Source organism: Balaenoptera acutorostrata, chromosome 10 (genome assembly GCF_949987535.1).
Source record: "Balaenoptera acutorostrata chromosome 10, mBalAcu1.1, whole genome shotgun sequence".
NCBI classification, from domain to species: Eukaryota; Metazoa; Chordata; class Mammalia; order Artiodactyla; family Balaenopteridae; genus Balaenoptera; species Balaenoptera acutorostrata.
The window spans coordinates 63,826,468-63,839,405 of record NC_080073.1 but is presented as its reverse complement, the minus strand read 5'-3'; the positions used below and the strand labels follow the sequence as shown (position 1 = coordinate 63,839,405).

At 35.7% G+C, this 12,938-nt stretch overlaps 1 protein-coding gene across 1 annotated transcript in view; it reads right to left on the bottom strand.

Annotated features, from left to right (window-relative positions):
• Positions 1-11,469, bottom strand: part of BMP5 (bone morphogenetic protein 5) — a 117,719-nt gene extending 106,250 nt beyond the window's left edge. The window contains exon 1 of the mRNA XM_007186952.3: positions 10,980-11,469. Within this exon, the coding sequence (XP_007187014.2) occupies positions 10,980-11,469 (490 nt within the window). The remainder of the gene's footprint in view (positions 1-10,979) is intronic.
• Between the last annotated feature and the right edge of the window lie 1,469 nt (positions 11,470-12,938).

The following is a 12,938-nucleotide window of genomic DNA, read 5'->3' as shown; positions in this document are numbered from 1 at the left end:
AATCACCTAGTGGTTTTAAGGGATATATCTCCTATTGGTAAAGTTCTACCCATTACACAGAAGGTTTCAGAGTCCCTAAGCTTTGCTGAAGATTGGTTCTACCTCTGCCTTATGCTTTTTGGACTAACAGGTTTCCTTAGGTTCTGTTTGCTGGTAAGAAGCTTTTTTTTTTTTTAATTGTCTTTAAAGTAATTTAGGTTTGAAAACTATTTTCTCTGCACACAATAGATTAATTCTGTCTGGTTGTTTCAACAACAAAGCAATACATTCTTTTAGATAATGTTTGTTAGTGCTTTCTTTTTACTTGGTGCTGGAATTTTTGTGTGATTTCTTGAAAGTTGGTGACATTGAGCAAAAGAATCCTGGCACAAGAATCAGGGACTCTGGGCCTGGACCTGGGTCCTCTTGCCCTGTGATCTTGGCAGTGGGATAGGCAGAGTCTTTCCACAGTGCCTGACCCAATAGTAGGTAGTCAGTTCCATTTGCCCAATGACTGAATGAATGACCACTCAGATCTCCAGTGCCCATAGATGTGTATTGTGGGGTCATATCCACTTTCCTAAGTGCTGGATGCTAAAGTGATGTACAAAAGTGAAAACGATGATTATTGTTGTTAGAAGTTGCACTGCTGTCTATATATTTCAAAAGTAGGTTACCTAGCTAAAGAGTAGTGACAAAGAACAAAAAAATGTATAGCCAGACAGATCGTGGTCCCAGTACTGATTCTGCCATTTACCAGGTTGGTGATCTTTGTTAGTTATTTAACCTCTGATGAGTCTCAATTTTCACACCAACAAATGGGAACAGAAAAATATTTACCCATAAAACTGAGACACAGATTAACTAAAATAATGCATGTCAGTATTTGATACGTCAGTATGGAACAAAAAAATCTTAATTGTTGACTTGAACATGCCAGTAAATTTTGGAATCCATATTTTAGTGTAAAACTTCACTCACCACAATGAAAACTTTAGCAAAGAGCATCGTAATGACTTATCTTTAGCATGTTATCAAATAATGAAAAAACAATAAATCCATATTTTCCCACTCAACGTATTAGGAAATATCATAAGTCTATGTGATGACTTTACAATATGGATACTGTAATCAGAAGAGGTCCACAGTTCATGCATGGCCTTCTGTGTGACTTTTTGGATAAAACTCATAAATTCCCATCCTGCTTTAAAATATTATAACAAGAAACAATTCAGGAAAATTAATAAAAGGATCTGACTGTCATCTGAAAAAAAAAAAAGAAAAACCCAAAGAAATAGTCTAGGAAAGTCAAAATGCTTAAGGCTGAATTGTTTGAAATAGAAACAAAATGATAATAATACAAATAGTAATGAGAACAGCTACAAATTAGAAAATCATAAATTCAAACATGATCTGATTAACAGACAACACTAACAGTGCCAGGATTGAATGATTATTTGAACAGAGTGGCTTTCCTCTTTTAGAGTTCAGGAGTTTATTCACCGATATTTTCATCATGAATCAACGTTTTGCAAAATTAAAACTAAAAAAAAAAACACAAGTTGGCTTCTGAAAATAAGCTTTCGAACTCAAGATTTTTTCTTCCTGTCTTTCAAAAGGGTCTTTTAGAGATTGCCCAGCCTTCACCACCACATGTTTTCTAATTCTATACTATTACTTTGGCCTGCCATTAGTTTCCCCTTCTCCATAACAAGCAAGGAAATGGTACAGGTAATATCTGGAACTAAAGTAGAATGTCGGGTTCATTCTAGGAAAGGGACCAAAAGTAATTGAAAAGCACCTTTCAACAGCAACTCACAGAAAGTGTTGCCTTCAGGTGATCACAGGGAAGCCCCACAGTTACCCAAAATCTCGGTCGTGGACTGACCTTTCCTTGGACACCCCAAGGAGGGAGCAGAGCCCATCAACTGACCAATTTGAAGACAGAGTCCCTGAAATTCAAGTTCATTTTCTTTTGGATGGAGCAAAAGTCATGTGCATAATGTTCCACAGTTTCAGATAGAAAATTATCTGACAATGTCTGGTGGACTGGGCGTAGAATACCAACTCAAACATTAGAACAGCATGGATCTTCTTCTAGTAGAAGGAGTTATAATAGCAATAGGGATCGTTAATTGCATCCTTTGCTCATGTCGGCTCAAAGACTTATACCCTTGCCTTATTAAGCCCTAACTACAATTCTGTATTATGATCTCCACTTTACAGATGAGGGAACAGTCCCACGAAGTGAACTAGTTTGTTCAAAGATATGCAGGTGTTAATGCAAAGCTGATATTCGAACCAGTGTGACTCCAAAACCCTTACACTTAAACCCTCCTGAGAGGGTTAGAGAACCAAATAACCCCTCCTCACTCTGAGCAAAGAAAACATCTACAAAATATTAACCATAAGACTTATAGAATTGATGACCTTCACCTCTTCCTCACTAAATGAGTCTTCAATGTCTGCATCAAAGTTATTTGCAGAGGAGCCTACATCATTTCCAAGTCCAACTCACCCTTCCTCTGCTTTTGATAATTATAGAAGCAAAAGCAGGCTAAAATTTCCATCCTTCAAAGCTTTGAAGGGGAACAGAGTTTATACTGGAAAGAAGCTGTTCTACTCAAAGCTCCTCTGGGATTAAAGGGTAGGGGAATGGCTCTGGCCTCGAGGCTTAGAGGTTGGTTATTTATGAGAACTAAACAGCAGACACACCTGCTCCCCCATGAAATTCCACATCTGTGAGTCACAGGAACTCTGCTAGGGGAGAGGAAAGGTAGCAAAGAAGAAAGACAATCATCTGAATTTGCCTCCTCCTGAAATGATTTTTACCTGCAACATGCACTGTGGAGAATTTTATATGGTTCCACTCAGAATTCACAAAACTTTAACACACAGTCACGGGTCCTTTCAGGAAGAATGACATAGAATTGAGAATCAACAGGCCTAGAGACTGAAAACACATATTGCCCTTTATATTTGCCCTATGAATCTGCATATATTCTAGTGCTTTCTCTACTGAGTTTTGTGATTGGCAATGGTAGTCTGCTGTTTGTATTGTGGGTTTTGTCTCTAATTTAAGTTTGCTCTAAAACAGTTTTAATATATCATGTGAAATTACTGATCCAGATACAATTAAGAATTTTTTTTCAGCATGCCATGCCTGTTTTTGCTACTTCACCAACTTGTGACATAATTAGTTCTCACACTATATTATGATTATCTCTTAAATTTTGCAATAAATTGACCAGGACAAGGATTAACATACCTATCAGTAACTTGCACAGAAATTGAAGTGATTCTAGAACTCTTGTTGACTAAACACTCAATATGCATCTATCCATTTGTCCCCAATATCTTCAGTTGATGCCTCAATATACACTCTCCCTGTTTCTCTGCTCAGCTCTCTACACGGAGAGGCTGACTTTTCGGGAGCTGATCCAATGGGCTCCACGGCCCTTGGCTTTCAGTGAAGATCAGCCAATGGGAAAGACAGCAGAAAAGTAAGGTCTGGGTATTTACTGCTTGACCTCTCTCCCTGCTGAGTCCATTGGGGTTGGTTGCCTGGCATCACTCTCACAAAGGCCACTGTTCCCGTCAGGGTGCCTTCCCTCTACAGTCCTCCTCTAAGACTTCTGGTAACTGTTTCTGCTCTCGTCCCATCCTAGGAGTCATGAAAGAAGGCTCCCCTGCTTTTCCACGTTCTGCATTATCTCCAGTTTTTCCAGAAAGCCCCACCTACAACATTAGAAATATTATAACATTAATTAAACTCTCCTCAAATGATGCACTTTGTGCATATTGTCTCTTTCCACTGGGGATAAGAAAAGGATGAATAGGGCTTGATTCCTGCTAGTGTAACATGTCATCAAATATGTACTCAGGAGGGTCCCGCATCGGGTCTAATACCCTGCTGCCACCATCTTGGAATTCCTGATAACTCTTAAACAAGTGGCCCCACATTTCCATTTTACATTGGGCTCCATGAATTACTTAGCTGCTCCTGCAAATGTGGTAAAGATGTTGGCTACAAATGAAATTCCAGTAACAATAACAGCCATTTCGAGAGGTCTCACTAGGTTCCAAATACTCTTCTTAAAATTGTATGTGATTAACTCATTTAATCCTCTCAGTACCCAAGGAGGAAGATGGTATTATTATCATCAGCCCTTCTTAAGCAAGGAATGAGAGACACAGTGAGATGTAATTTGCCCAAGGTCACCCTGCAAGAAAGTGTAGGCTATGGAATCCTAATCCAGGCAGGCTGGCTTCTTCTATGCTACACTGCAATTAGGTTTCATTTATAATTAAATCTTAAAGCCGTTTGAGCAGTAATATGCCATGGACTCAGAATTCTGAAAATAGACTGCCTCTCCCTCTATAGGAAGGCTAATAGCAAAGTTTCACTGAGGACAGGAAATCTGTGTACAACAAATAATATTGAATTTCTCATATCAGGACAGCATAGCTGAAGGGGTCTGTAAATGTTAATAAATCTTTTGATGTTGACATGTTTCATAGGCCTGCATAAAATCTAAGTGAGATTTGCATCTAACCTCTTTAAACTATTTTCTTTATTGCAAACAACTTCAGGAAAGCTGTTAAACCACAAGAAAAATAAAATTGTTATTTACTTCCAAAAAGAAGTTAAATAAACACAATATGTAAGAGATAATGTAATTAGATGTATTTATTTCTAAAATGCAGGGTTGTTTTTGTAAGGCAAGCCCCAAGACTCCATTGTTTATGAAAAGTAAAATGAAAAGACACATCATCGTAAAGGCAGGGATCTTCATCATCTTAGAAATTATAAGATAATTATAAAATAATTAAACCTTTGTTTCATTTCTATACGGATCAAACAATTTAACATTACACAAGGTCTGGGTTTCTACGTTTTGTATAATGTGTATGTAATTCACTGCCTTCCAAGTGTAGATATGTACTTTCTTTGGTTCTGAAGGTTTGTTGTTATTTCCCTTTCTCCCAACACCACTAAAGAACCTTCTTACAAATCTACAAATGACTTTTTTTTGCTCATTTTAAACATTGTACACTTTAATAGATTTTGTTTCTACCTTATTAGATTATCATTTTATCACAGCCGTTTAGATAAGACTCGTACAAACCTGGGGTTACTACTTGGTTACGTAGATTCTTGTAAACATCTCCAAAAAAGGCAGGTGAATACTCCCACTATGATTTTTATCACACTGTCATAATTGTAAGCTCCATGACTGGATCTTAAACATTCCCGTTAGACATCAACATCACAACAGCTTCCTTCTCCCCCCAAATAAATGAGCCAGTTGTCAGGGCTGACTGGTGTATTTTAAAGGATATCTTAGCCAAGGGTATTATTTTAAGAGATGAGTAAATGGGGAAACCCCACAGCCCAGGCAATAAAATATGAACTGAAGGTGCAAAGAAGCACTCATAAATATTCCCTAGAACAAGGGATGCATTGTTTCCCTCCCACCCTTTCAGTGGCTCCTCTGATCTCAGCCCCTCTCTGCATCAGGGAAGCCTCTTCCTTTAACCTATGGTTTTTTCAAGCTGAGTTACCACATTATTTATGACTGTAAATGTGAGTAGCCCGTCTGTGTGCTCCTTGTACACACACACTGAGAGCGCCCCCTCTCTTTGCCCCGCTTCGGTGTTTCAGTCTGGAAGGATGAAAGGATTTCCCCCTGGAGCCGATGTGGCTGGGGATGTGGTACTAGCAGCAGTGTCACCATGAGGTAGACAGAGGGTTTCCCCGCAGCCTCCACCTGCGAGGCCCAGAGACGGCCCCTAACACTCATTCCATTCGTTTTCCTCCTTTCCAGGGCTTTAAAAAATACTTATTCTCTCTCCTTCTCATCCTCATTGTTCTCTGTCTCCAACCGTTACTCTTGATCTCTTTATGCTCTCTCAACATCTCTCTTCAACTTAAAAAAGGAAATCCTCATTTCTTTACAGACGTGCCATGAGTATTCCATAAAAATTCTATTAGCCAATGGGTTTTATAAACCAAAAACGGATCGCATTTTTGATGAGCGTTATTTTTGTTCAGTGGTGCGTTTTTCCCTTTTTTTTTTTTAAACTTGCCCTTGAATTTCCCCTTTTAAATTTTAATACTGTTATAAAATAGGAATGGCAAAAACAATTAAATTCAGTCCATGGGATCCTCGGGGAGAGGTGAGGAGGCGAAGATGAAAGGGATGGTAGAGAAACAGTTAAAGGGGATGCAACAGCCAGAGAGGTTCTGATGCCCTGGGGAGCTTTTTTCCTGATGGGTGGAGGCTGCAATGGGCCCATCATAACCTTTTCCTTCTCAACAGAGAGAAAACAGGAGACTGTACCTCAATGATGGAGCTGTGACGAATTGATTTTCAGCTCATCTAAGCCTTCAGCCACGAAGAAACAAGGACCAAAGGCAGACCCCAGGAAGGGTGGGGGCAGTCAGGAGAGGGATGCCAAGAAAGCCTGAAGCTGGAGAGGCCCTAGAACTACAGAAGAAAGGCCAACAAATGGGAGGGGCAGGAGGTGGGGAGGAGAGAGGTGATATTGCAAAAATGGAAGAGTGAAAGGGAAGAAGCTGGAGATGGTGGGTGAGCAGCCCCAAGCCCTTCTACAGTGTGTTTTCATACCTTCTTCTCTCCAGCCATGACTTCTGATTAAACTTCTAAAACTAGCGATTTGTGAGTGACCATTCAAACGTGCAAAAAACTTCTAATTAAACTATGATTATAACTATCTCTGCAGCCATGCTCATCAATCAGCAAGGACATAGCTTTAGAGATGAACAAGAATCCCCCTGGGGTGCGTTCATGAATGCCAAGGGTTGATGAAGAAGAGAGAAAAAGGTCTCCACCCTCAGTAACTTCTTTCCTCTTCAAAAGTGAAAAGTTGTAAAGAATGATTGTTTTACCCAGTATTACCTTTTCTTATTCCAGGCATGATCCATGAATATGTACTGTAATGGTTTTAGATCATCTTTCCTTCCATCCCATCCCTCTTTCCTCAAAAAAAAAAATTTTGTGTGTGTGTTTATAGGTGCGTTTATGTTACACAAGTGTTAATAACCCTGTTGGAAAGACTACATAGATAGGCATCTTTAGGTAGATCTGTGTATAAATTCCTCTCCACTGGGCACTTGAGTCAGCCAAAACCAACAATAAATATCAAAGATGTCTTTCAAAGCTGTCAACTGAGGGCATAAGCATTTTTTTTTTTTCTTCCAATACCAAGGGAGTTTAATGATTTGGGGAAGTAGGGGAGAAGGGTTTAAGCCTTTTTTTTCTATTTCATACCTTAACATGTTAAATATGTTGTCATAAAACATGAAAAAATGTAAGCATCACATTTTTATATTTTTATGCTTGAGAATGAATATACATTCTTGAACTGTATCTGAGTATTTGACTCCAAGCCAACTGATCAAAGCCCATTAATAAACCCGAAGTTCTTTATCAGGGAAATACATGTAGACAAAGAATAATACAAAAGTGAATTTCCTATGTTGACTGATTTTTGTAATTTCCTCTAAAACATCTACAATGTTATGTCATTTTAATTTTATGATCACCAAGTAATCAAATTGGCTTCTAACTAAAAGATCTTAGAAATACACTACTTGTTTATGTAAGCTAGAGATATGCTTAAATATTGCAAACAACTTACCTAATCATTCTTTTCATTTGCAAAGGTATTTGATATATAAACTAACACTTAACATCTTTGAAAAAGAAAAAAATTTACCAGAAAGATATTTTTGTTACTAACTAAATAGTGTGGAATTGACTAAGCAAAATTCCACTGATATTCATTAGTTTTAGGGAGACAGCAGAGAAGTCAATCTGTAAAAGCTATAGACTATGAGACTGACAAAAGTTGGCCTAAGAATAATGAATAAAATAAGGCGGAAAGTTTCTCTTCACACAATTAATAATTAATATTTGTTTCTTCAAAGTGAACAAATCACTAAAATAATTTAAAGGTCAGAATAATGTGTTTGGTTTTAGTTGTTTACATTGGCCTTGAGGCAATTTATTCACATTTTATTTTTTCTTCTAGTAAATTCTACTCTACTTTTTGCTTATGAACATAAAACTAATCTCATTTGAAATTTTAAAAAATAGATATTTTGTTAAATTTGATTCAGAGTTTGAATTAAATTTAATTGTTCTTGGTGAGCAAAACTTATGTTGGAAAAAATGTCTTTCTGAATGACAAGATAATTGTAGAAAATCCATTATTTGACTTGAAAATGACACAGGCAGGCATTAATAACAAGGATGCTACTAGATCCATTTTATATAATTCAACTTGTTATGGGAAATGTCAACAGATTCTTTTCACATTTTTAAATATCAGGTGACTTCCTCAATACAAATCCCTTGCCTCTTGCTAATTTGATCATTTGCCCTCAATCTCCGCTATATACATATCTTTTAAGATACTAAAAAAATAGAATAAAATCCTCTTGAGTCTTATAGAAAGTGAAAAAAGTTTCAGATAATATTGGTTAATGAATTTTACAGTAAGAAGCACTGAAATTCTTAGCACTATTAATAATGATATTACTCTCTTACCCTTTCTAAGTATACTTTGACCTAGTTTATTATGGAAGAAATACAGAAGTTAAAGCTTTTTACTAAGTAGTGATTGACTATAAGCTTTGGACATATTAGGAGGCATGGTCTAAAGAATAAAATAAAACTGTGGTTCAATTTTCCTCAGAGACTACTAGGAAAAACTCACTTAGTATCACAATCAATTTGTCAGTAATTTCATGTGAGACATTTCATTTGGAATTATTAAATAAGGAGAAAACAATACGGTCTATTATTGAAGATGAATCACTACTCAGCAAGTTAAGCATGATAAGAATAAATAAATAAAAATTTTCTGAAGCTTCTATCCAGTATTGTTTCTCTAGTGTAAAATGAATAATTATATTTCATGGTATAGTTAATAAACTGCTTTGTTATTATAATCCAAACAAATAAGCAAAAGTCTACTGATTTAAAAATATAAGTATTCTTTAATGATAAAAATGTTCCTAAAAGTCCTTGAATAAAACTGTTTATTATTGGTTTTGGCTTTCTTATTCTATGTAGATTTATAGAGAACAATGGTGCACGGGTTCAAAAATCATACTTCATTCCTTTCTGAAAAAACAAATACACTCTCTTGTGAATGATCAAAGTGTTAAATTTTAATATATTATTAGAAAAGATTCATGACTGAGCTATTGTTTTATAAAGTACAAAACATAACACATTCTTTCCTGTCAGATTTTAGATGACCTGAACTGATTTTTTCAGTGATTTATTTTATGAATATGTAAATCATGCTAAATTGCATTTTTTCTATGAAAATATTAAAACTAACTTAAATTATTGAATAAGCTTGAGAAATTGCTACAAATTCAAACATACCATGAGTCACATTTGCATGCCACTCATGAAGAAAAAGCAATCAAACTAATTTAGAATTAAGATATATTTTAATGGCTTAAAAGTTCCAAAGGAACCTTTTAATTACATGTAGAAGAAAAGGCCCCCAGGACACCCGATTAAGGCAACCAATGATGACTTACTAAAACTTATAATGAGAGCTTTGTCTCCTGTAACGTGAAACATATGATTTATTAGGCACCTTATCCTTCCTGCTAGGCTTGCTCAGAGCAAATGAGCAGGGCATATTAAGCAACACATATTATAAAAGCATCATGTGTTATTAAGATTTGTTGCTATCTGACTTTTCAAAGAATATTTTTTGAGATATTATTTGAGGAAGTTTTAAATTAATTGTGTAATAAAACATGTCACTTTTAAGTCCAAGCAGATTGCACTTTTAAAATAAAGTTTTAAAAGTTCTAACATTAAAATTGATTAAATTTATTAAGTTTTGTCTTCAAAAATAAATACACTCTATGTGGTTTTTTTTGAATGTTTAAAGACAGTAAATTTTCACCTTCAGTCACTACCAAAAAATTTAAAGAAAATTACAGCCCCTGTAAAATCATTTTAAAGTGGTGACTCTTTAATATTATTGCAAGATGAAATACTGGGCACTAACTTATCATTTGATATTGCCAATATCAATTTTTTAGGTATTGTCAGTATCAGCACTAAAACATAATTTTTTAAATTATTCGCTAACCATACTGCTAATTAAAGAATTTTTCAATTGAAATTTTTTTATCTTAAATGACAAGGAAAGTTTTGTATAGGTAAAGCATCATAGAATGTTTTACATTTCTCTTGCCTCTGAAAAAAATCAAATAAGTATAATATATTTTAATCATTACAGTTAAAAAAATTTTAGATTGAAACTTCTTTTCCAAAATATTTTTCACAGAATTTCAGAATCTATCCCTGAAAGTCTTTGATAATAATCTTTTACAATATTATTTGAACTTAATTAATTTCACATCAATATTTTCACAGTAGTTTCCTCACTAAAATGAGAGTTCTTAAGTGGCATATAAATTACACTTACATGTCTTTTAAATTACTAACCAAAAAATGGTCCAGAATCTCGCTTTTACTTTTCCATCTGTAAATACTTACATCATCATCATCATTATTATTATTATGATTATTATTTTGCCCATAGCTTAGCTATCCTCATAAATTCTCCTTTTTTTAAACTATTGCCTGTTTATTCATACATTTAAGCAAGTTGAAATTTTAACAAGATGTGAAAAGACCCAAATTTACCCAAACCATGTGTTTAATTTTAGCTTTTTATATTAAAAAAAAAAAAAAATATATATATATATATATATATATATATATATATATATATATATATACACACACATATGACTTTGTTGCCTAAGGCAAAATCTTATTTTATGTCAATGAAAGAAAGGAAACAGAAGCTGGAGAGGAGAGTTATAGAAAATGACTTTATATAAACATGACCACCTACCAGGCAGCTACTTTACCATTAGGAAAACGTCCACTTTGCAATAACATAGATTAACAAATAAACGAACAACATACCTAAATTGACAAAGCTCATGACCATGTCAGCATCATTCAGAAAGTTGGCATCATGTAGGCTGGCTAGAGGAGGACTCTGGGTGGTCAAGGGAGTCGTTCGAGACAACTGGATGCGGCGAGGGTACCCATTGGGAGAGGCAGGGGAGCCCTTCCTGGCTCCCCTGGTCTCTGCTGCCAGGGATGCCCTCACAGAGTACTCCGGCTCCTCGGGGTTCTCCTCACTGGCCATGGCGTTGTACAGGTCCAGCATAAAGAGAGGTGCAGAGGAAGCTTGTTTTCCAGGTGAAAATGGTCTGGGTCTGTGAGGCAAACCCAAGATAGAAAGAATTTCCCTCTGTATTTCCCGTCTTTCGTGGTTCCGTAGTCTTCTATAAATAAAACTGGAGTGAACATGATTGTCTCCCAAACTTCCTTTTGCAGAACCCACTAGAACCCAGCAGCTCCAGAGGAAGCCCACAATACCCCTAAGTAAAAATACAGTCAGATGCATTTTTGTCCAAAAGCAAAAGTTGATATTTTTTAGTCGTTCTTGTCCTCTTACCAAAAAAAAAAAAAAAAAAAAAAAAATTTCTGAGTTCTTAGGAGGTATATTTCCCCAGTAGCTGAAAAACAAATTTACCTATTCTTCATGACAGTGACATTTCTGAACACACATCCTCATTGATTTTCCTGCCCTATTTTCAATATATTGGAATATGTCAAGAGTAGGTATTTCTAAGAAAGCTGAAACTCAGATTTCCAGTTATCCACAGTTGTTAAGAGTTTTTGCTGCATGGATGGAGCAGAAGACGGCTAATATTATTTGATCAGATGACCTATGCATTCCTATATCAATATATGATAATCAGGCCTTTGGTATTTGAATGAACGGAAGTTGATCTTCTAATAAACTGTAGTTCCCAAAGTGATCTTCACTTGCTCTTGAGTTCTTCTCAACCCTTGAGCTCTTTCCAAGACAAATCCTGATTTCTGAATCACAGATCTATGCTGATCTGCACCTTGGTGTTGGAATATATATTTGTCCGGCAGCTTGGTGATAACTTTAACATCTTTTGTGTCGTCTTAGTGTAAAACAAGACTCAAGGTTGTACTATTCAAGTCAATGTGTTTTCCTGAATTTACTTGCAAACCTTGCTGAAAGTCCCTTCACTCTCTTTCTCCTTCTTACTGTTAATTCCACCTCCAGCAGACACAAATATACCAGCCCTCTTCAAGGGAGATCTAAAGAGTAATGTAAGCACAACCCTGCTGGGAAAGAAGAGGCTTCTCATTGTAATTTGAAACTGGTAAAGCAAAAAGAACTTAACCCCTTTGCTACCAGAAAAGACTTCATTTTCGCAATTTTATAGGCACGCATCTGACACAGCACAGTGATGCATGGAGCATATAAGTTCTGGGGGAGAAAAAGCCAGTTTTCAAGCGGCAGACTGGAAATTTGGTCACCAATTTTATAGAGGACCCTTTCAGATCTTTCTTTTAATAGTACACATTTAATACACTTCTATATTAAGTCTCAGGTTGTGGCTGAATTAACATGAGATGCCTCCGTTCTGTATTTGAGGTTATTTCTAGTTTTTGTAAGTTATTAAAAGCTTACTTCTTGAAAAATAAAAGGAAGTGTCATAAATTGAGGTTAATTTATTGTTTGTTTATGGCAGCCAGATCTCTTTAGAATAAAACATAGTAAAGAATTCACCACCAGTAAATATATTCTAGCTCCCAAAGCAGTAGTTATAATAATTTCATAATGGTGATGAGATAGCCCAGGTATAATGATCTTTAAACATCAAAATTTTAAGCAGAAAAGTGTATTCATATTTCTCTTGTTAACTCGGTGCATTTGAAATAAAAATAGCCTAAGATATGGTGTCATGATTCTCAACTTTCAAGTCATTTCAGTTGAAATGTAAACTGACTTTCAAATTAGATATTTCCCATAAGTTGTACTCAGTACTTTGA